Source organism: Sturnira hondurensis, unplaced genomic scaffold (assembly GCF_014824575.4).
Source record: "Sturnira hondurensis isolate 20B ecotype Veracruz unplaced genomic scaffold, ASM1482457v3 Scaffold0018525, whole genome shotgun sequence".
NCBI lineage: Eukaryota > Metazoa > Chordata > Mammalia > Chiroptera > Phyllostomidae > Sturnira > Sturnira hondurensis.
The window spans coordinates 3,645,922-3,669,600 of record NW_028091156.1 but is presented as its reverse complement, the minus strand read 5'-3'; the positions used below and the strand labels follow the sequence as shown (position 1 = coordinate 3,669,600).

Genomic DNA, 23,679 nt, shown 5'->3' with positions numbered 1-23,679 from the left:
GGTTGTGGGTTCAATCCCCACTCCAGGTGCATGTGGGAGGCAACCAATCGATGCTTCTCTCCCCCCTCTATGTTTCTACCCCCCCTTCCTCCCTTCATCTCTTTCTAAAAGCAGTGAAAAAAATTTATTATTGTTCATCCTCGGATGAGGGTAAATAATAATAAATAAGAATGAAGGGACATATCCTGACAGCTGGGATTGAACCAGTGGGAGAAAGTAGACCCGTCTGTGTACTGTGCATCAGTACGGTGTGGGTTTGGCGTGTGTTAAAGGACGCACACAGCAAGCACGAACCCCCAGCTTGTCCACGGTGCGTGTGGGTAACCGCGCCATCACTCATTTTTGCCTCCATGCACGTGCCATCGTGGCTGAGGGGCCCGAGCACCCCCTTCCCGAGGAGGAGCACCATCTGGCAGCCAGCAAAAGTGAAGGCTTGCGGACTCCCTCGGAGACCCCCGTAATCAGAACTTGGGGAGGAGGCCGCGTTGCTTGAACACAGCCTTTCCAGGTTATTCNAGTAGCAAGCCCAGGGCGTTGGCTCGTACCATTGGCACCTTTGTCTCTGGCTGGAACTGAAGGCCAGGTTCCGGCCAGTGATTCCACCACTGCGGTGAGACACGCGTCCCAGCAGCCTCCAGCACCGAGGACTGTTGGTGGGACGTCAGGGGTCAGGACAGGGAGCACTGGCGCCCAGCCCGAGCCCCAGGACACTCGCATTGTGTCCCTTCTGTCCTTACTCCTGCCGTTTTCCCGTCGGGACGCCTGTGCCCGCATGGGCGTGTTACAGGGAACGGCCGGGACCTGTGGGGGTGCATCTGAAGTGCTTTCCTGACTGGCAAGGTCCTAAAGCTGAGTACACGGCACAGTCACCAGTTCAGCTTTTAAATGACTCGGCTTCCTGGGGCCAGCCCTGGGGAGAGGGCCTGAGAATTCGTATTTTTAACAGGCTCTAGGATGGTTCATATGTGGGCAGTCTGGCATCCATTTACAATTTTTTCAGGGGGAACACTGGAGTATATCATTTATTTTCATTTATTTATTTTAACATGCAAATATCAGTTATGTGGTAATACAGTGTTACTCAGTTACACTGAAGTTACTTACGTAAAATTTAGGTCTGTGTTATTCTAAATGAACTGTTCTTTTCATTACTATATCGTCCCTGGAACTGTATCCTGCCTGTTAAATTAGATTTCGAGTAGCGTTACAGTGGATAAGGATTTGAGGAAAACATACGCACCGATATTTGAAGTAAATCTGCGCTTGAGAATTCCTGCTGAGAGCGCTGCTTCTGAAAATTCTGACGAGAACTTTCAGGGATCTGCCGAGTGCTTTGAAAAGTCGGCGATGTGCGAAGAAGAGGGTATCTCAAAAAGTGGAGTCAGTTGTGTCTTAAAACACCCAAGTGATGTACTCCTAGGAACAAAACCCCCCCAAATGAGTGACAACCTTGAAGGAATTCTTTCAGGTAAGACCAATGAGACTATTACGAATGAAGGGGGAGCCCTGGCCAATGTGGATTCATTGTCACATCATCTGGTGACCACAAGCTGTGGGTTTGATTCCCAGTCAGGGCACATCACCTGGGTTGTGGGTTCAATCCCCACTCCAGGTGCATGTGGGAGGCAACCAATTGATGCTTCTCGCCCCCCTCTATGTTTCTCTCTCCCCCTTCCTCCCTTCATCTCTTTCTAAAAGCAGTGAAAAAATTTATTATTGTTCATCCTCGGATGAGGGTAAATAATAATAAATAAGAATGAAGGGACATATCCTGACAGCTGGGATTGAACCAGTGGGAGAAAGTAGACCCGTCTGTGTACTGTGCATCAGTACGGTGTGGGTTTGGCGTGTGTTAAAGGACGCACACAGCAAGCACGAACCCCCAGCTTGTCCACGGTGCGTGTGGGTAACCGCGCCATCACTCATTTTTGCCTCCATGCACGTGCCATCGTGGCTGAGGGGCCCGAGCACCCCCTTCCCGAGGAGGAGCACCATCTGGCAGCCAGCAAAAGTGAAGGCTTGCAGACTCCCTCGGAGACCCCCGTAATCAGAACTTGGGGAGGAGGCCGCGTTGCTTTAACACAGCCTTTCCAGGTTATTCTCAGGGTGATTGGAAAGTACTGTCACATCAACTTGGTATTGGTTTAGTCTTAGAGGGACGGGGAGGGAGGGAGGAAGAGAGGGAGAGAGACATCAGTGTGTGGTTGCCTCTTACACGCCCCCTGCTGGGGACCTGGCCCACAACTCAGACATGTGCCCTGACTGGGAATCGAACCGGCAACCTTTTGGTTCGCAGGCTGGTGCTCAGTCTGCTGAGAAACACCAGCCAGGGTTCAGCTTGTCATGTAGTTAATATAAATATTGATTGACTTTTTATTCTCTTTCTTTCGCTGGATCCTAATAGTTGAAAACGTCTCCTTTGACTTTGAGAATAAATATAATGAGTAAGTAGTAAACAGTTTTGAATTATAAGTTATTGTATTTTATGTGGTAGTTACTGCATTATTCTGAAATGTGCTTTTACTTTTTTTTCTCCTAGACTTTTAAAATTCCCCACAAACCTCTTTATTGCTCCCAACAGATTGGAGTTTTCAGTAAAAATTCAAAATATGGTGACTGACATTGAAAAATGTATAAGTAAGTGTTTTAAATGTTTAATTAGATACATTGTATTCTTCAGCAACATTCTCTTCAATTTAGGCATTTAATGCCTTTACCCAAGGAAGTGGCAGACATTATGGTATATTAGGGACATAAATCCACACTCTTCAGGGTAAACCAGTGTGAATCTGGAGTTATTTAAGCATGGGAGAGTTGATCACATAACCGTAGAATCAGGAAAACAGAGAAGGCTTGGATTTTTTTTCCAGTTGATGTACAACAGAGTCTTAAGAGACTTAAAGCAAATAAGCAGTATCTTCTATATAATGACAAAAGAAAGATATTGCTTCCACCTTACGTAGAGTTTCATTCTTTTCCGGCTGCACGTACAGCACCTGAGATCACGTGGCAATTACTAGACCGACTGTGAACTGGTCCCTCCTCCGCAACCTAAGTCTGGCACAGACCTTGAACGAGCAGGGCCCTCTGCAGCTCCCTACATGCGACGTGTTCTCCAGTCACGTCGCGTGGTTGCGGTGCTCAGAGGACCCTCTTTCCAGCCGAAGCCGGCATCCGAGGCATTACCCGATTGCCTTTTGCCGGCCTGAGGAGTCCAGCCTTGCTCCCTACGCTCAGTGTGGAGTTGTGAGAGGTCTGTGTGTGTCCTCTGCGTACAGGTTCTTCCCCCGTTATGACATTTGCAGACATTTTCTCCCGGTATGTGCCGTGTCCTTTCATTCCTTTTCACGGAGCTAAACTTAGTAATTTTGATAAAATACAGCTTATCCATTTTTTTCCTTTCATAGATGAGGCCTTCGGTTTTGTATTTAAATTTTCTTTTTGTCTAACTCAGTCATACAGATTTTTCCTGTCTTCTTCCAGAAGACTTGTAGACATTGTGTGTTTTATTTTGTAGGTACATGATTCATCTTGAGTTGCTGTTTTAAAATGTATAAAGCGAAGTCCAAGCTCTCTCCTTGCCTATGAATATCCAGTTGTTCAGCTAGATTACGAACTCGTTAGCGATAGAGGCTCTGTGTCCTTGTCTTCATACCCTCACAATGGTAGACTGCGCTTCACACAGCGCACGCGCTTCGTCTTGATGTCAGCTCAGTGACTTACTCTTAGTTTCTGTTTCATCACTGCCTTGCTGTGCCCCTGCCCCAGTTACCCAAGACTGGTTCTTTTCTTTGCATAATACTAAATCCAAACTTTTACACCTGCCTTTGAATCCCATTTGTCAGTAGAGACAACTCCCTTCTCCCCGTAAGAAGTCAGACCTAGTCAGCAGCAGTTCTCCGTGTCACGGATAATTTTCAGGTGTTGCTTACGTTGGGACTTCCGGAAATACTAACTTTCCGCTTCTATATTTTAGCCAAGATTGTTCCACTTTGCCAAGATCCCCGCCTGTCTGTCTTTACGGATTTGATTTTAACTACGGATTTATCTAGCAACTCACAAAGTATAATAGACTTTAAGAAGCAAACCAAATGGCCCGATTGTCAGATCCTTTTTGAAATGGACCCTGTCTACCAAAATAAAGTAAGTTGAAAAGTTTCTCTTAAGGAATATTTGGTTTAGTGAGCAGAAACCCACTGACATTCTTAGATGAAAAGGATGTAAGAAAGAAGTACGGTACCACGATGTATAGCGATTGGAAAGTCATTCCCATTTGGTCTTTCTCATGGCGTTTCCTCTCTGTTCACCACCTTCTTCCAGCTTCCCCTGTGAAAGTGAGCTGGGTCCTTGACGGTTCAGAGCACTGTCGTGCCGTATGTCCACTTGCCCGGGCCCTGGCTTTCCTGCTACCATCCGACTGGGTGTTTCAGTTCCAGTTCACAGGGGAATGGAATGGCCTTAGTTTGCATCAGGATCCCCCCCCCCAAAGCAGCCACCTCTTGGGACCTGGGCAACGCCCCATAGTACACAGGAGTGGCCTCCTCCTAGGGCACAGAGCGTGGCCAGTAGCACAGGGTGACCAGCAAGGGAATCGGTGGCCAGTGTCTCTAGAACATGGCTGCAAATAACATGCTAATTATAGAGCTAAATGACCTTTGTAAACCTTTCCATAAAAGCCAGATACAAAAAGTGATGTGAAGTTCTTAAAGTCTTAGGTTTTCAACTTATGTATTTAGTAGAGGTTCCTAATGAAATGAACTCCACATCCAACTGGGACGTAATTTTAGCAGAATTATTAGTATCTCAGGCCATGCTCTTTTCACTCTTAAAGTAACACTCTGACTAGCTCTCTAACATTTTTATTTGCAGATTGTGAGTATCCAGACTGTCATTGGAAAGTCAATGTGCCTAGTCAGTGCGCACAGCCGCAAGTTCACCAAATACTGTGCTATGGTGGAGGAGGCCAAGATCATGAGCCTGAAAATGCCGTTTATGCAAGAATTGACTTCCACAGAGTTTAGAGCTATACTAGCTAAATTCAGAAGTTATCTCGAACAAATCGTCATGATGGCCATTGAGAAGCGTATTGGCATTTTCAATGTTGTGAGTCTTGGCTACCAGTCAGAATGCTTACCATACGTTGAGAATGTCATCCATAAAAGCCAGGACCTCCTGCGATCAATGATTGAAAAAAAGAATATGGATCTGTTGGAAGTAAGTGTTTTGGACATTCCTGTTGCTTGAGGATCTTTAGTAGATTATGATGATAAGATATGTGCTTGGAAAACATACACGACAGTGTTATCCCCCAGAAAATTCCAGTGTGCATTGTGTTTGTTTGGGCCTTCGGTCACATTGCAGCTCCTCAGACCCTCTCTAAAGTCGCACCCCGAGTCACCTTCTACTTGCCTTCCCTGTTGGGACAAGGACAGGACACGATGCCATCTAGGTGTTTTCCAGGCCCGATGGACGTGTGGGGGGGGCTGTTTCTGGGCTCTAGGGTGGATGGGAGGAGAGCCTGGAGCGGGAAGTAACCCTGTGGGGTCTGACAAGCATCGGGGTGGAAGGGGTTTGACAGAGGGGATCGCGGGCTTTAGTGATCGACAGACTGGACAGAAGGAATGAGAGAAAAGCCAGGCATTAGTGGAAAAATCACAGTACCGATGCTTTCAGGTTGTAGAATCGTCCCTGCGAGAGCTGGAACGGGATCCCAAGGAAATAGAGGAGTTTTTGGAACATTTTACCTTTTTGGATGCAGTTTCCTCAAAAATCTCTCACTTAGAGAAAGAGTATTTAAGGGTCGTTCAGCTGTATTCTGTCCTGAGGCATTACCAGATCCACATTTCAGAGGAGCAAGCCGCCCTGCACAAAGTCCTCCTCCTCAAGTTCACTCAGCTGAAAGCGGCCGTGAAGCTGAGTCAGACAAACAAAGATGCTGCTGTCGCTCAATTCAGAGGCAGCCTGGAAGTTTGTGTCGCTGGTCTCCGGGACGACATTAGCAACTTAAAGGCCAAAGTAAGTGTTTGTTTCCCATTAAAAACTCAGCTTGATCTTAGTCTCCTGTAGACCTAAGCAAATGAGTATTTTCTTTCCAGGAACTCAGGTGAATAATTTAACCCGTGTGTGGAACCCACATGCGTGGAACCCACACACGGAATTTTGGCGATTGGTGAGCTCGAATGGGTAGTGAAATCACGGGTCTGTTTTCACTAACCTGTCACTGAGATTTCCCATTTTCTTCAATGGCGCGTGAATGTAGACAGCAGATCAGAGCCAAGCTGGCGACTTTCTCCACAGACTTCCAAAGGGGGGCAGGGCAGGGCAGGGCTGAGGAACCCCAAGATCCTGCGGGGCCCAGTGTGAGCCCAGTGCTCACAAGAGTTCCAGCCACACTCTCTTGTCATGGGGAGGGAGCTGTAACCTACACTCTGGACACTTACCGGGCCTCTACCGTGTGTCAGTGATTTTGCCAGATACTCTGCTCTTTTGTACCCTGCCCTCCCCCCTCCCAGGAAATCCAGCCCTTAGATTTAAAGGGCTGTGTCACTCGCCTGCTCTCTCACCGCAACTAAGAGCCGGGGTACCACCGGCTTAGTGAAACCTCACTCCTCACCATCCCTTCACCCTCACCACTGAGATACATTGTATTTCTCTCTATATTTTGAGTACCTGATACGTGTTGGCACAGTGTTACTTACTGCTGCTGTTTTCTCAGTTTCTGCATCTGCACAGTTGGCCCATTCTGCTCCACAGAAATGTAACAAAGATCACAGGAGACTCCTTGACACACACATCCGATCCCAGTCTTTGAAATGCTACTAAAATGTACAGACACATAGGTGCAGAGTTCCTCGTAGGCTCTCTTTGTATCTCAGTGTATTACGTCGGACCCCGACTGAATGGAGATGTGTTACGAGGGAATCAAGGTTGGGTGGAGGGGGATGCGGAAATGCAGTGTGACCGCCACAAAGGACACGGAGGAGCCTGTAGGGACCTCTCCAACCAGGAAGGCCCTGAGCTGCCATCCTGGAGGGAAGCCAGTGGGCTGGGCCTTGACACCCCTGCCTGGGCCTGCGGAGCCGTGTGACCGTGGCGACTTAGCTCCTCGTGGCCGCAGTGGCTCCTGGGAGGGACTGGGCTCTGCAGGGTGGACACCTGTCCTCGGGTTCTTGGCCTTTCCTCTGTCACCTCCATCCTGCTGCTCCGCCAGATCCAGTGAGATTTCGTTTTCTTTATTGTTTTTTGGTTCTGAAATTTCTGTATGTTTCTTCGTGATGTCTTTTTGGTTTTCTTTGCTGTGGCTTTCCTCTTTACCCCTGGTCTCAGGAGTATTCATTCTTTATTTGGTGCAGCATTTTTAGAATTCCTGCTTCAAACTCTCTGTCAGATAATTCCAGCGTCTGTGTCATCTGGCATTTGTCGATTATCTTTTCCCACGTGTGTTGAGGTTTTCCTGATTTTTTGTAGATTAACCTTGTGTTATATATATATATACTGGACTTAATAGGCCATGAGACTTTTGTGTTTTATTTAAACTCCATAACAGGGGTGTCAAACTCACTTTCACCAGGTGCCTCATCAGCCCTGAGGTTGCCTTCCAAGGGCCGGGTGTCATTTTAGGACAGTCAGTATGAATGTAACCACTCCTTAACTAGGGGCAGGGGGCTTGGGGCTATCGCAGGGTAGAAACAAGGTGCCCAGCCGGATAAAACAAGGTGGAGGGATGGATTCGGCCCGTGGGCCTTGGGTTTGCCCCTGTGCCATAGAACAGTGATATTTTGGTTCTTTGGAAGGCAGTTGACAAAAGGCAGTTGACTTAGGTGTAGGTGACATGTTTCAATCCACTTTTAGGGCTGCTCTTCTGGTGTCATTGCAATTGATTGAAGCCTTTGTGGTGCTATTCAGACTTACACCACACGGGGGCACCAGGCAGCGGCCGGTCTGGTTCTGGGTAGTGGACTGTTCAGTGTGAGATTTTGCTATGCGGAATAGGGTTAGATCCCTATTTTCCAGATTCCCAGCGCTGTCCTTTTCAGTCCTCTGATTAGGAAGCAGGGGCTGGTAGCGGTGCTCTGCCATCCACTTCCATGGCTGCGCCCTCATCTGGAGCAAAGCAGCAGAACCCAGAGAGAAAAAAATCCCCAGGGTTGACCTTCCCTGGGATCCCAGCTCAGCAGGAAGCTCCTGAGGCTTTGATTGCCACCAGCTACCCGCACCACCCGAACCCCTGCAGAGCCGGGGGTGACTGTCGAGATGTAACTGGTTCACAAACAGAAATATGGATGAAGGGGAGTTATGGGAGGAGCCCAGGGAAAAGCATTTATCCATTTTATCGGTTATCACTGTTATAGATTGTGTATTAAGCCTTGTCCACTATCACAGAAATAGGGTTTATCAATTTTATACTACTTACTGATTGTTATTAGTGTTTATTTGATGACCACCCTACCCATGAAACAATGTTATATGCAGGTTTGAAAAAACCTTGGGCTGGTTTGAAAAAAAAAGATGACAGGATGTAAAATCACTGATTCTTCCAACAGCTGTTCAATAAACCACTGCCCTCTTCATTGTGCTATACTAGGTTCTCTGAGGTGCACAAAAAATAAATCAATGAACCGCCCTTAATCTTAATCTAGTCGTGGAAAATTGGGGCAAAATAGCACTTGTGGCCCTCTTTGGAGGTCACTGCTGCAAACGTGCGGCAAACGTGTGGCAGGCAGGTTCTCACGGGAGGTAGCACGCGGCATGTCGCACGTGGCACCCAAGCAGGACAGACTTGGATGGGGTCAGAAGGAGGAAATGCAAGCCAGTCCCTGGAGTCTCCACGTACCATTTGCTGGTGGGGAAACTCTTTATAACCTCAGAATTTCTTTGAAAAATGGTGAAAAGCATTAATTAACTTTCAGGATCATTGCATGGATTTAGTGAGGTAATGTGCCTGAAATAGAGAAGGCACACAGTAAGCTATAGCTCTGGTGGCAATAATAATTAAAATTGACTGCAATAAGCCCATGTAATTATATACCAGAGGTAATCTCTCTAGACGGCGGTTGCAAACCCTGCTCGGTAAGGCTTAGACTGCATCCCGCCAGGCTGCCGGCGAGCATGCGTACGTGCCCTCAGGATACCTTGCTGTGACTTTGCAGATAAGCACTCCCGTCCTCTTACATGCGGGTACCCACATGCCAGTGGCAATGGAAATGATCCGGACCCTCTCCCAGGAAGCCGCAAGCCTAGCTAACAAAGTGAAAATGTACGCCAACTACCCAGATTACTTCACTGAGGCCAAGGCTCACGTGCATTTTAACTTGGAAGAGATCACCCAGGTTGCGCTGTCGGAGATCTCCAACATTGAGTATGACTTAACCTTAAGGAAAATATTATGGGATGCCCAAGAGGAGTGGGGAGCACTCTTCCAGGAGTGGAGGAACAGCACTCTTCGCAACATCGATACGGAATTGGTACAGAGAAATGTTTCAAAATGGATGAACGTCATCTTCGTACTAGAAAAAGGTAAGAGTGCCTTTCTCGTGTTTCCCTGCCTAGGATTACACACAGAATGCCCTCTGGGGCAGCAGGTCATGTGTCTTTACCTGTTCCCGAGGCATGGCCGTTAGTGACGGGGGAGGCAGTGTGGGTTTATGGGTAGAGTGGTTTTCTTAAGCAAAAAAGAGGTGAAAACTTTGCCAAAACATTTTTTAAGTAATAACAATCTGTGTGTCCTTGAAAAGTTGGGCCCCCAGCTGGAGTCCAGACACTGCCCCAGGGTTCTGGCTCCACTTGGGGCAGATGTTTCGATGATCGGGGCACCCCTGGCAGCAGCGTGGACACCCGTGGTGTCCTTTGGGCAGGGACATCCTCAGAGTCGTCCGGAGAGGTCACCCTGGTGTCAGTCGTCAGCTCTGAGGTCTGGTCCGTGCAGAGAGGCTGTTCACGTGGCGGCACTTCTGTGACGTCATGTCCCTCCCACAGGGTCCTCGTGTCCACTTGGGAAGGGGGGTTGGGATTCGTAAATCCCTCCCTTCTCTCTCAGCCGAATTCCAGACAGACACGTCCATTTGCTTGTGCTTCAGTCGTACACGGAGCAGTTGTCTGTCACATGAGTCCAGCAAAGAGAAAAACCAGGGACAGATCGCCCACAGCCTTCCTGCTTTTACGTGACACGCATTTGGTGCCTTCCCTCGGTATTTGTCGGGTGTGTTTTGGAGAACAGTACAGGACAGCACCTTCTTTTATCCATAGTTTCCCAGGTAAAATCACACTGTTTGCCAAAGTATAGACTTGCAAAAACCAAAATTATTGAAAAACATTTGATTATTCAGCATGCCTTTATAAAAAGAAGCCCCAACTGTACAAACTGGGTATAGTTTGCAGTTCTCCCGAGTCCCCTTGGGCCAGGTCTCCGCCCCTCCCTGCCCTTCTACAGCCAAGGACGAGGAACCTTGAACGGCGCAGGCTCCGTGTCCTGCGTCTCAGAGTGCCCCACGTCTCAGAGTGCCCCGTCAGGGCCAGAGGACAGAGCGGCGCTGGTCCACACCCAAGTCCTCACCTACCTTCCCTGCAGTTCCGTGTCAGCACGGTTTCTGTACAAAACAGCAGTGACGGTTTGCCCCCATCATGTTCTGACTGAGCGGCATTTAAAAGCCCAGAGCCCAGGACAGCCCTTCCAGCGCAAACACATGTGCCTGCCAGTCCCTTTGCCTGTCTTGTCGGTGACAATCCGGGAAACCCCCCGGCGGCCGGCTTCCCTGGTACCAAATCGTATGGGACAGCGTGGCCTTGGGTTTCCATCTCCAGTGCTGGGCGCCGTTGCTCTCCAGCGCACAGTTCATTCTGTGGGAGGCTGCGCGAAGAAAGCGCGTTATTTCAGTGCCGACCCACAGCCGATAAACGAAGTCTGCTGTAGAAAACGTGCTGAGCGCGTCCTAAGCCCGCCGGCCGTTGCTGCCCACAGGGCTGCCCAGGAACAACATGGTGGCGCAGCTCAGGCAGTCAGTGATGGACTTCAAGCAGCAGCTGCCCATCGTCACCGCCCTGGGGAACCCGTGCCTGCAGCCCCGGCACTGGAATGCCCTCCAGGAGGTTATCGGAAAGTCCGCCCACCTCCATAAAAACTGTACGGTCGAGAGTCTTCTGGCGGTCAAGGTAAGGGCAGACGGTTTGGAAAAGGTGAGTGCAAGGCCAGGGGGGCCCATCTTGAGAGAGCAGGTCAATCTGTAGGGAATAGGGATTAGAAAAGGGAGAGACGCATGGAGTGTCTGGGGAGGCGGGAGTTTACTGGCAGGTGAAAGGTGGTAGGCGGTTCTGTGTGACTGGCCATACTGGTTAAGCCGTCCATTCATTTGTTCATTATGCCACTATTACCCAGGTGACTAGAACCTGGTTTTCATGTGTAACAAGCAAAATTAGTGTTTTATTATTTGTAGTGTTTTAATATAGAGAAGATATTTTATGGACATAGAAAAATCAAAATACTATATATCCCATTTTATATAAAATGAAAATATATTAAGAACATGTTAGGATAGTCCTACCAGTAACTTAATATTGTATTTTAAATACATAATTAGCAACTTTGTGATATGCCATGTAGGTTTTGTTATAAAAATAGTTTTTCCATGATTTTTTAAAAAGATTTATTTTTAGAGAGGAAGGGAGGGAGAAAGAGAGGAAGAGACACGTCAGTGTGGGTGCCTTTCATACGCACCCTCACTGGGGACCCCACTGGCCACCCAGACATGTGCCCTGCCTGGGAATGGAAGCAGCAACCCTTTGGTTCACAGGCCAGCGCTCAGTCCACTGAGCCACAGCAGCCAGGGCATCCACGATTTTTATCATTAAAAGTTCTTCTGTTTTTGAGCCTGGTTTACAGTAAGCTCCGCTGATGTTTCATGTGTTGGGGTACATAGTCTAAGGAAATTGGTAACAGTATTTTTATACCTATAATTTTTCACTAAATGATTGTCGTAATGATAAAATGGGGTTAAATATTTTTAAAGAATTTTTTACTTTATTTTAACAAATAATTTTAAAAGACTACTTTAATCGATATTTAAAATTATTTTGTATCTCCAGCCCTAACCTCATTCTCCCAAATTCATATACCTAATTTCCTATTCAGTATCTCCACTTACATCTAAAAGGTGTGTCACAATTAATTCACCAGAGTCCCTTCTCATTCTTCATCTCCCAAATTCCATTCTTCCTCTCCTCCCCATTTCAGTAATGGCATCTCTATCCCCCCCTCCATTGCTTAAGCTAAAAATTATGAAATAATCTTTTAATCTTCTCTTGCTGTCTTATTCTTCATTCCATCTAAATCTCTCGTTCTTTCCTGGATCATTACCACAGCTTCCTGACTGACCTACGTGCCACGGATGAATTCAGCAAAGTGTCTAGATAATTTCAGAACATACAGGTCAATGCCAACAGCTAAGCTTATTCAAGCCAACATTCCAAAAGTCTAGCAGTCTCCATGAAATTTTTATTTTCTGAGTCTTGGGTTCTTGGAATCACTTCTGGGCCAGTCAAGTAAAGGCTGAAGTTGGGCCAAGTGCAGCAGCAGGCAGTGGGAGGGAGGGTGGATAGGCTGGTGGGGATCCGCTGGGGGCCCGCAGTCCCTCTGAGGATTCGGGGAACGGTCCTTATACGTCTCACAGGAACACAGGGTTTAAAGGGGATACCGTGCAGTCCGTGGATGATCCACATGAAAATAACTCAACATCCAATCAAAATGGACAAGGTCTTCAGCCTCTGAAATGCTATCGCCAGGAGTCAGAGGTCTATTATTGTAATAGAGGGGACGGACAGTCAGTTGGCAATCGTGACTGAACTCTGAGTCCCTGGAAGGTCATGGTCATCCTGTAGAAATCCAGCAGTGCATCCAGTACAATACACGCACCTAGTTGGACAGGCTTTGGCCGGCAGGCTCAGCCTTCATCGACGGACGTGTACGGTGTCATTGGGGTTGACCCAGGGCAGGCAGTCACACCACAAAGCTGTCCAGGGCAGGCATGGACACAAGTTCATTTGCGACCCTCTTAACTGAATATTTTGCTTTTATCTAACCACCATTCTGTCCAAGATGTTAGGTTCCGAAAAGCCCGGGATGTGAAAAGCAATGTCACAGAGTTGATGGAACAGGCGAGTACTCCACGTGAGATGAACACAGTGACTTTGTGGTTCACCGTGTCCGCTTGCAAAAGCCAGGTGCTTTATCATGGCAGCAGTAATTCGGGTGGGCGTTAGATTCACCTGAAACTGTCCAGCTATTACCAACCCATTTGGGAGATGTGACCATTTGTTTGTCTGGTCCCAAACTTGACCATAAATGTTACAAAACAGAGGCCGCGGGGCTGGGGGGGGCGTGATTATTGGCCCACCCAGGAACACCAAAAACTGTTTCAGAACAGGGGCGACGAGAGGGGGGGTTGACAATACACTATTACTGAAAGGACCCCCACTAGGTTCTCTTGTCTGCTGCCAGAGGAAAGACGTCTCTCAGTGCCAGAGATTTGTGAAAAGGAAAGGAAAGGTTGGTTTAAAGCTATACAGACTTAAAGTAGTAGTGACCCAATACCTTCATCAAAACCCCGAAGTCCTTTAGGACACCCACAGATGCACACAGTCCTTCCTTCTTCCCCTGCCCTAATTTGGGGTACCGTATCTCAGGAAAAGAAGTATATTCGGTCTTCCGACAGCATCAGCTGTGACATTGGCCAGGATCAAACCACGTGGTTCTCCTCTGCAAAGCTGTGAGGGGGTCTGCACTCTGCCAAAGCCCCAGGGGGTGGTCTCCACTCTGCCAAAGCCGTGTGGTTCTCCCTGGAAAAGCTGTGGGGAGGGGGCCATCAGCTTTGGCAGAGTGGCAATTCTCTGCTAAATCCGCATGGTGATTCTCCCTCACAGGGCTGTGAGGGTCCCCACTCTGGCCAAAGCTGTGTGGTTCTCTCCTCAATGGCTGCCATGTCTGGGTTTAAACCCCCGCGCCAGTCTTCCTCTGCAGCCCCACTTCCGACTCCTCCCACAATCAGCTACACCTGCCAGCACTCCCGTACCCTCCCAGCTTTACTGGGCTGCCATAGTGGGTCTGGGCAGGCATCGCCCCATGGCATGGAGCCAATCATCTCCAAGCTCTCACACAGGCACTGTAACCAGGGGGAGTTGCCTCCCAGTTATATCTTAGGTGGAAGTCACTTCCATCCCCCTGGCTCCAAGCATGGCCACAGCTATTTAACATGTCTGTGAAACCAGTTAAGGGCTACAGATGTGTTAGATGACCACGCCAGAGGTTAGCTGCAAAGCTGTTGCTATGCACAACAGCTCTCAATAGCCCTGCTCCATGTGTCCCTTCCCCCAACTCACACCAGTAGTGGGGAAGGGGTGAACACATCCTATGTATCTTTCTAATATATCTTGGACACCTCGAACTCTGGACCCCATTCCAAATCCCTATTTGGGCTGCCCCCCCCTTGGCTGCACCTCGTTACAGTCCCTCCTTTCAGATATACAACCACTTTATAATCAGATAAAGGACAATGGATGAAGGTCTCATCTTCTTGTATCTACTTCTGTCTGGACATGGACGTCATCCTACCTACCCTTGGATCAGGGGTGCCCTGAAATGAGGGGACAGCATGGAGGGAATCATTCCTGTAAGGAGAAGGACCTTACAGAATCCCAGTCAGTTGGCTGTCTCCAGGAAGTCGCAGGCTTGGTGTCCAAAGGCTGGCATTACTGGACAGTTGGCATCCTGTTTGTATTCTGGAGGTGACAGATTTGGAAAGAGTTGGAAAGCACAGTTAAATCATAACCATTAAATAACAAAGGCAGGGACTTCAGTAAAGAATGGCTTATCCAGAGGAAGGTGTACAAGGCATGCTACACCTATCCCAAACTCCTGTGGCCCACTGTACTTCACTCGGGCTGAGGGGAATACATTAGGATTTCCCTCCTTTCAGATATCTGGGCCCTTTCTGTCCAAGCCATCAACACAGAACAGGAAAAATTAGCTCTAAAGTGAAGTCCACAGACCACCTGAACCCTTTACCAACCCAAGCACTTAGTTCAGCCAAACTGTTGAGTGTCAGGGGCGATGATGAAGATGGGCCCCTTAAGTGAGGCCTCTATTGTGACCAGTCACTCAGGTAATGAGGTCCTAGGCATACACCCTGTGAAAACAGAAGAACACACAGGTTAATTCACACAACAATCCCCAAACCAGTCTCTCTGCCTGTGAGAGTGTCTTTTGGGAAGACATTCAGTTTGAAGTCCGTCCTGCAACGACATTTAACTGACAGTTTGACAGGCCCTTTGCACCTGTAAGTTGCACATCTTTGGTGATATTACAAACCCAGCTTCAACTTTCAAATGAAAACAAACTTTCAAGACAGCTGCGCCTTTCTGATGTCTAATACTGAGCATTGTGATTTTCCCTGAACCACACTTTTTCTCCGTAAGATCACCCTCATTGTTATTAAAGGGACTACGTTGAGTCCCGCTTTTAATTTTGACTGTTCATTTGCATAAACACACCAAGAGCAGCCTGGATCACTTCTGATCCTTGAGTCCACTTTGCTGGAACTCACACAGGGAACCCTTAGATTGACTTCTCAGTCCACTCCTCGGGGCACAGAAGCAGAGCCACACATCCGCCATCTGGCTTCGCCTGTACCAGTTGTTTCACTCAAATCCTTGAGCCTCTATTGTGCCTACAGGTTCCTTTTAGCATCTTTCAGGAAGGCAACCTTTGTTCCTCCCTGGGAAAGACCACCACAAACCACACAGCCAACCAAAGTACCAGGTTTTTTCTCGTGGTCTTTCACTACCTTTGCAAGTCAAACCCAGTTCCTCAGGGCTTTCTGGTGACGACCAGAACTCAGACATGCCTCCTTCAGGCGTGACATTCCAGCCAAAACCTTGGTCAACAAAACCACTATTAGCGACTGGTCTTACTGGATTTATGCAAAGAAACCTTGTCATCACTCACTCCTTCAGAATGCCAAATTCAGGAAGGATCAGGTAGGGAGAAAAATACAAAGTGAGAAGGAAAATCCTTTTCCTTGTTTGCTTTCCTACAGAATGTGAAGTCTCAACCTTCCTTGGAATCCTCAGTTTCCTTTTCAGAGCAGGTACAGAGCTAAATCCAAACAGAGTTCCAGAGAGGTGTTCTCTTGTACCAGTGCGTCCACTGCTGCCTTGCAGAGACGTGCTCTTTCAGGCCTGGTCTCTTGACACAAACTTGCTCCTTTGCCTCAGGCTGAAGCACTCATCAGCCCCGAGTGACCCTTCCTGGGTCCCGAGCAGCAAAGGCCTTCTCCCCAACCAGTTACAGGCGACCTTCTCCAGGTCTTCAGGTGACCTTAACAGGTGTTCAGGTGACCTTAACTAGGTCTTCAGGTACAGAGGGTTTCTGATAAAAAACAAACCAATGGGAGAACCTTGCTCCATTATCACAAAACCAGAAAACAAGTAGTTGAGGTTTCCTTTCCTCCAGGCTTAAAACTTCCACAACCTTTATACGTATTTTTACTCATCCAGATTTAACCATCATTCACATTTAATCCCTGCTCCTTTCCCACACTGGGAAGGACTATACTTAAACTCAGTATCTGGCAGCCAAAAGCCCCCAGCACTACAGGTACCTTCCACCCATAGTCCCTAGATTCGCAGGGACATCCTGCAGCTCTCCGAAGCTTAGACCTTGCGAACACCCTACAAATCAGATGGTCACCCTTGGACCCCAGTTCATGACCTCCAGAACCAGAGCCACCCCTATCAGAACCAGTTGCACAGAGAACCTGACTGGTGCAGTGCCCAGACAGCAGCAACACACAGGCCATAATCTGAAGAGAACCCTTAGCCCACCACCTTGCCCAGTTCCAAGGTGGCGGGACTCTCACGTGAACATCCAAGATAGCGGCACCTGTGCATGTTGGCTTGTCCAAGATAGCAACACCCATGAACAACCCATCCTCTGTGATGGGGCGCTCATGTGGCTTATTCTCCATTTTACCCAAAATGGCAGTGTGCCCCCATGGCTTGCTGTCTGATCCTCAACACACATGTGCAGGCTTGGCTTACAAAGTCTAAAGGTTTGCTTCCTCCCCAAACCTGAGTACAGGTTCCACCCCAGCTCACAGAAACTGTAAGTGAGCAGACAGGAGCAATCTGGAAGCAGCATGCTCACCAAACCATTATCCACAACTTCATTATTCCAAAACGGTGTTCAGAAAAGTTTTTAACCAAACCACTTCACTTCTGTGCCCCATTCCCCATTTGCTTTCCTTTTTACCTTTCTGGGCATGATTAGGTGACCAATGCCCCCAGGAGGAGTGCAGAGAAATTCTCAGAGACTGGGAAAATTCCGAAGTCTCACTCTCTCGCACCCGAGAGGGTCGGTCTGCCACAGGCAATTATTGTCCCATCTGGGTTGCCAAAGACAGAACAGAGACCGGCTGTGGGGAGTGGAGGAGGGTGATATACTATTACCAAAAGGACCCCCACTAGGTTCTCATTGTTCGCTGCCAGAGGAAAGATGTCTCTCAATGCCAGAGATTTGTGAAAAGGAAAGGAAATGTTTATTTAAAGCTATACAGACTTAAAGTAGTGACTCAATGTCTTCACTAAAATATCAAAGTCCTTTAGGACACCCACAGACTCACACAGCCCTTCCTTCTCCCTCTGCCCTTGTTTGGGGTACCGTATCTCAGGAAAAGAAGTAGATTCAGGCTCCCGACACCATCAGCTGTGTTGTTGGCCAGGATCAAGCTGCGTGGTTCTCCTCTGCAAAGCTGTGGGGAGGGGGGTGTTACCACTCTGCCAAAGCCAAGTGGTGGTTCTCTGCTAAAGCCACATGGTGATTCTCCCTCTCAGGGCTGTGAAGGTCCCCATTCTGGCCAAAGCTGTGTGGTTCTCTCCTCAATGGCTGCCATGTCTGGGTTTAAATCCCCGCGCCAGTCTTCCTCTGCAGCCCCACTTCCGACTCCTCCCACAATCAGCTACACCTGCCAGCACTCCCGTACCCTCCCAGCTTTACTGGGCTGCCATAGTGGGTCTGGGCAGGCGTCGCCCCATGGCGTGGAGCCAATCATCTCCAAGCTCTCACACAGGCACTGTAACCAGGGGGAGTTGCCTCCCAGTTATATCTTAGGTGGAAGTCACTTCCATCCCCCTGGCTCCAAGCATGGCCACAGCTATTTAACATGTCTGTGAAACCAGTTAAGGGCTACAGATGTGTTAGATGACCACGCCGGAGGTTAGCTGCAAAGCTGTTGCTATGCACAACCGCTCTCAATGGCCCTGCTCCATGTGTCCCTTCCCCCAACTCACACCACTAGTGGGGAGAAGGGGTGAACACATCCTATGTATCTTTCTAATACATCTTGGACACCTTGAGCTCTGGGCCCCATTCCAAATCCCCGTTTGCCCCCCATCTTGGCTGCACCCTGTTCCATAAAGAAGGGGCTGGAGCCAGTCGGCTGTAGTTCTGCCTCAGATGTTACTAGTGTCTGGATTTCGTGGTACTTAGCAGTTTTAATATGTCCGCATCAGGCACAAAGTTCTTTCTTCAGCGCACAGACTTAGTCCTATGGTTTCTTGTCNGTTAGATGACCACGCCAGAGGTTAGCTGCAAAGCTGTTGCTATGCACAACAGCTCTCAATGGCCCTGCTCCATGTGTCCCTTCCCCCAACTCACACCAGTAGTGGGGAGAAGGGGTGAACACATCCTGTGTATCTTTCTAATACATCTTGGACACCTTGAGCTCTGGGCCCCATTCCAAATCCCCATTTGCCCCCCATCTTGGCTGCACCCCGTTCCATAAAGAAGGGGCTGGAGCCAGTCGGCTGTAGTTCTGCCTCAGATGTTACTAGTGTCTGGATTTCGTGGTACTTAGCAGTTTTAATATGTCCGCATCAGGCACAAAGTTCTTTCTTCAGCGCACAGACTTAGTCCTATGGTTTCTTGTCTGCCTTTAGCTGAATCACCCGTGTCAAAGGGTGAGCCTCTTTCCCAGCGCTGTTCCTTAACGGCCACACACAGCCAACTGATGCCACCATCCTTATAAGCCTCTTTCCCAGCGCTGTTCCTTAACGGCCACACACAGCCAACTGATGCCACCATCCTTATATACATTGGCAGTTTCCATAACAGATGTGATGAAAACTTTGTTCATATTTGTTTACGGTCCTCACTGTGGTGCATTAAGAAAAGGTAGGGAGTGGGTATCACTCTTTGACCCCACAGGAATGATGGGGGAGAACAAGGGCAGAGTCTTCTTTCAGGGGTGAGAGCAGTCGGTCCGGCTTGCTGGTGCTAAGATGTGCAGATGAGCTACCCCCTGAGTATTTGTATCTCAGTGAGTGAGTCCAGAGCTCCTGTATCACAGTCTCGTCCTGTGGGAATTGCCAGGCAGGGCATGTGGAGAGAAGACTTATACAAAGTTCACTAACGTATTTGGAGAAAACCTTAGCTCATCCAAAGAGGTGGCAAAGAGAGGGAAGCCACGGAAGGTTGGCTCCCTTAGAGTAACATTCTCCCGGATAAGATCACAGCCCAAGAATTACTGTAGAAAGTGCAGGCAGGTCACAAGACAAGTAACAGCGGACATCAGCACAGAGAAAAAGAGTCGGAGGAAGTAATCCCGTCCACACATGCACAGCAGGTGCTGTTGACCAGTCTCTCGCTGACGAGCATCCGAGGCAGCAGACACCTGGTTAGAAGTCTTCACCATGTGTGAAGCACGTGAAGAGGACAACGACAAACTCAAAGGGGCCGTGCCGCGGAGGCTCAGCCGGGAAATCTGTGGCCAGGATGTGAACCTAACCGAGTCAGACCTTCAATACACACACATAAATCTTCCATCTTGAATGTACCGGGAACTATTTGCTCCACTGGGTATTAAAAAATGTTTTTTTTTTCATTTTAGATGTTTCAGTATGAAAGTGAAATAAATGAAATATCAACCGCCGCAACGCGTGAGAGCGTTCTCGAAAAGATGCTCTTTAAGATCATTGACCTGTGGAAGGCGACTCCCTTGCACTTGGTGCTGCATCACACAGAGATGGGCGCTGTCCTCCTCATCTCGTCTCTGGACGACTTGCTCGCTCAGCTAGAAGAGTCGCAGCTGGTGCTGGCCACAGTTAAAGGGTCCTCCTACATCGAGCCCATTAAGGTAACTGTCACGGCAAAGGGAAAATGCTCAGATTGTCGGCAGCTTTGTGTCCCTCTAAGTTTTGGCAATCCTGTGAGCTTTTGAACTGAGTAACTCATTCATACGGTTATGTAGAAGTGGATTGAATATTTAGTGCTTGAACTACCAAAAATAACTTGTTATGGGAACGTTATTCATTGCTCAGGAGGAGCTGTCAGGAAGTTTCATTTGGGCAGTGTCATTCAGAGAGGACCAAAGTCGCACCCCCAAGGCATGACTGGACTGGAGCCCCTGCCCAGCAGGGCGGAGGGTGGGGGCGGGGCCGGGGGCGGGAGGACGGAGCTGCCAGCCCAGTGGATGCCTCACGGCCGCTCCTCGTGCTGCTGCTGTCCCCAGACTGAATGCGATTAGAGTCATGCTCATGCACAGACTCTCCACTAATTACTTCCTGTACGTCAGCCACTGATGGCCACTTCTGAGTTTGACCTCGGTTTCTGTTTTATAATTTGTCGTTTCCCGCGTTTAGATTTGTGTGCATTTATCATTCATTGCAGGATCTTGTGGACAAATGGGACCAAAACCTGACTCTCTTCTCGTACACTCTGGAGAAATGGGTGAATTGTCAAAGATCGTGGCTTTCTCTTGAACCAGTCTTTAATTCTTTAGAAATACAAAGGTAAAAACTTAAGATATGCCACATTCAGGTAAAAAAAAAACACGGTGGGTAGTTTATTTCCTGTCATCCTGGGAACATTCTAAAAGAATCCTTTCTGTAGGCGTAGGCCTGTAATCTGCTGAACCATTCCTATGTTCATTTCTTTCATGAAAGGTTGCAAATATCATTTTTAAAGCCTTCTTGTCCAGCTATTGGTAGAAAGCTATTCAGGAGTGGGGAGGAAATGTCAGAGGCGTCCTTATAACCCCCGTGCAACAGTATGTGTCTGTCCAGTTCCAGAGTGTTAGTGTGGTGCTGATGTGGACGCTAAACGTATTTTCACAGCAGCCGTACATAAATGCTAGTGTGTCACTCTGGGCCATGTGAAAGAATAGAGGGCCCAGAAATTGTTAAAAATCGCACCTTTTCATCGCTCGTGTTCGAACTGATTGGTCTCCTTGCCAAGGGGTAGGTGCCATGAGTGCTCAGGCCGAGGCGTCTGTCCTACCCAGGCAGAGCTTGAGCTGCGGGCGGTCGGTCCCACGCGCGGGCCTCGGGCCTCGGAGCCACTCTGAAATGAGGGAGGAAGCCGTGGGGCAGACACGTCTCTGAGGCGTATTCGAGCTCATGATAGAAAACTATGAGTATTAGCGTAAGCATTTGGGGCTTTATTTTAGAGGCAAAAGGGGGAACTACCAGAGGTTTACGAAAGAGAAATGTTCAGATTATTAGTATTTCTTGGGAAACACTATTCATTTCTGTTGTATGTGTCCAGTTCTTGTCCTTTGGTGCCTTAGGCTCTTGTGTTAATCCGTAGTCCTCAGAGGGAAACCCCAATGCACAGGGGTATATCCTTTATGGCTACAGTTTTAGTGCCTTAAACTCAAACTAAACACTTCTTAGTTAGTGGAGACATAAACCTCCTAGGTAAGGGAGTTCCAAACATCACCAGCTTGTTCCTGTACAGGACTTGCTATCAGGTTGAAACCAGGGTGGCTTGAAATTAAGGGCAGAAGGCTCCTTTACAACAGTTGTTAAGAAAAGGGAAAAATGGGACCATAATAGACCTGCCTTTGACTACGGAGGACACTGGGCCTGACCATAAGGGGAAAAGGCAAAAAACAGAGGAGGCGAGAGAGACTCCTTAGAGGGGAGCGTTCTTTAAAGGGAATCTGGGGGGGTGGAGGGTGCCGCACTGTTTCCCTGCCTCCAGACGAACTGAGAGCCACCCCGAAGATCCCAGAGGCCCTGGGAGCGTGTTTGGGAGGGCGGGCCGGAGTGTCCGTCTTCTTCAGCACATCTCCCAAGGTGGAGAAAGGGGTGATGGCGGGAGGGTCTCGGGAAGCACCGGACAAGTACTGCCCTAAAGATAGGGGCACTAGGAACTAGGCCTGACCTCTTCGCTGGAATTTTGAAGTGGCCTCTAACAGCAAAAAGTGCAAGACTATGGGGTCATCTCAAACCCCTGGTTCTCTCCTGCAGGGGATGTTGCCCCCCAGGGAGACCCTTCTGATTATCACAGCTGGAAGGCAAGAGGTGCAAACGGCATTTGATCTAGTGAATAGAGGGTGTTGTGCATGTACAGTGGCCCGGAAAGCTCGCCCCCACCCCAACAAAGAATGATCTGGCCCCAGTTGTTAGCAGGGTCTTCGTGTTGAGAAATCCTGGCTCAGCCTGAGGTGAGACGGTCGTGAGACAGTCGAAGGCTCCACCCTGAGACGTCTCCATGGAAACAGGTGCCAGTCAGAAAGCGGGGCGAGGGGGGGGTGGTATGGCAGGCGCCCCCTTTCCAGCAGTAAGGAAGAATGACTGTGCGCTGGCAGCTGGGGAGAGCCTGGGAGCAGGGCAGCACAGACGGCCCAGCTGGGGGCACCCTAAAGGCCCTGGCAGTGCACCCCAGGGGTACCTGCCCCGACATCATTGAAGGACATTTAAGAGGCAAGAGAAAATTGAAAGTAAGACCAGCTGAATTTTTTCTTTTTCTTTTTAAAAAGAGGGGAAGGGAGGGAAAAAAAGAGAAACATCGAACTTGTGGTTGCCTCTTGCACGCCCCCTGCTGGGGCCCTGGCCCACAACCCATGCATGTGCCCGGACTGGGAATTGAACCTGCTACCCTTTGGTTCAAAGACTAGTGCTTAATCCGCTGAGCCTCACCAACCAGAGCTGAATTCTTTTTAAAGGCCTTTTCTCTAATTTCTTTTCACCTCAACCTCCCAGTCCTGAGGAGCTTGAACCAGGCTGGGGCTGGAGTGGGAGGGAACTGGAAAACACAGGTGAGCAGAGACCAGGGCAGAGCAAGGCCACACACCCTCTAACACTGGTTCCCTCTCCCAGCTTCAGTGACAGCAGAAACAGACCTCAAGGCAGTGTGTCGGTGGGTGGCAGGGTGGACGGCGGGCTGGGCACGGGTTTGCTTCTGCTTTCTGAGGGGAGAGAATGATGACGGTGTTCTGTAGAGGAAGTTTCCGGGTCTTTGCGGGACCCGCTGCGTGCTTCCTCATCCCCTAGGGTTAGATCATTGCAAATGGAACTCGAATTTTCTTAACACACACCTGTCTACCGAGTTCCGGGGCCAGATGCCTCTGTGCCCGTCCTTCCTGGGAAAGCCCTGCTCCTCCTGTAGCCACAGATGAAACCGCTCCCCCGCCCGCCAAGCAGCGTCCCCAGGTCCCACTTCCGCTCCAGCATGTCAGTAGCCCTTGGTTTGATTTCATTTCCTAGGACAAAATCATTGCCACTTACACTGTGTAGGGCTCTTATATGCCTGTCCTAGACCCATCATGAAGTATAATTCTGTTCAGTGATGGGTGGACGTCCAATTTGGCATAGTGTTTCCAACCTTGTACGTAATAACACTCAAAAAATAAA

The 23,679-nt window shown here is 48.8% G+C and overlaps 1 protein-coding gene across 1 annotated transcript in view; it reads left to right on the top strand.

The window, feature by feature from the left end:
* Window positions 1-23,679, top strand: part of DNAH14 (dynein axonemal heavy chain 14) — a 171,867-nt gene that overhangs the window by 34,094 nt on the left and 114,094 nt on the right. The window contains exons 12-20 of the mRNA XM_037069365.1: window positions 2,405-2,444; window positions 2,540-2,637; window positions 3,977-4,143; window positions 4,870-5,214; window positions 5,674-6,015; window positions 9,150-9,516; window positions 10,958-11,148; window positions 19,932-20,177; window positions 20,711-20,832. Coding sequence (XP_036925260.1) covers window positions 2,405-2,444; window positions 2,540-2,637; window positions 3,977-4,143; window positions 4,870-5,214; window positions 5,674-6,015; window positions 9,150-9,516; window positions 10,958-11,148; window positions 19,932-20,177; window positions 20,711-20,832 — 1,918 coding nt within the window. The remainder of the gene's footprint in view (window positions 1-2,404; window positions 2,445-2,539; window positions 2,638-3,976; window positions 4,144-4,869; window positions 5,215-5,673; window positions 6,016-9,149; window positions 9,517-10,957; window positions 11,149-19,931; window positions 20,178-20,710; window positions 20,833-23,679) is intronic.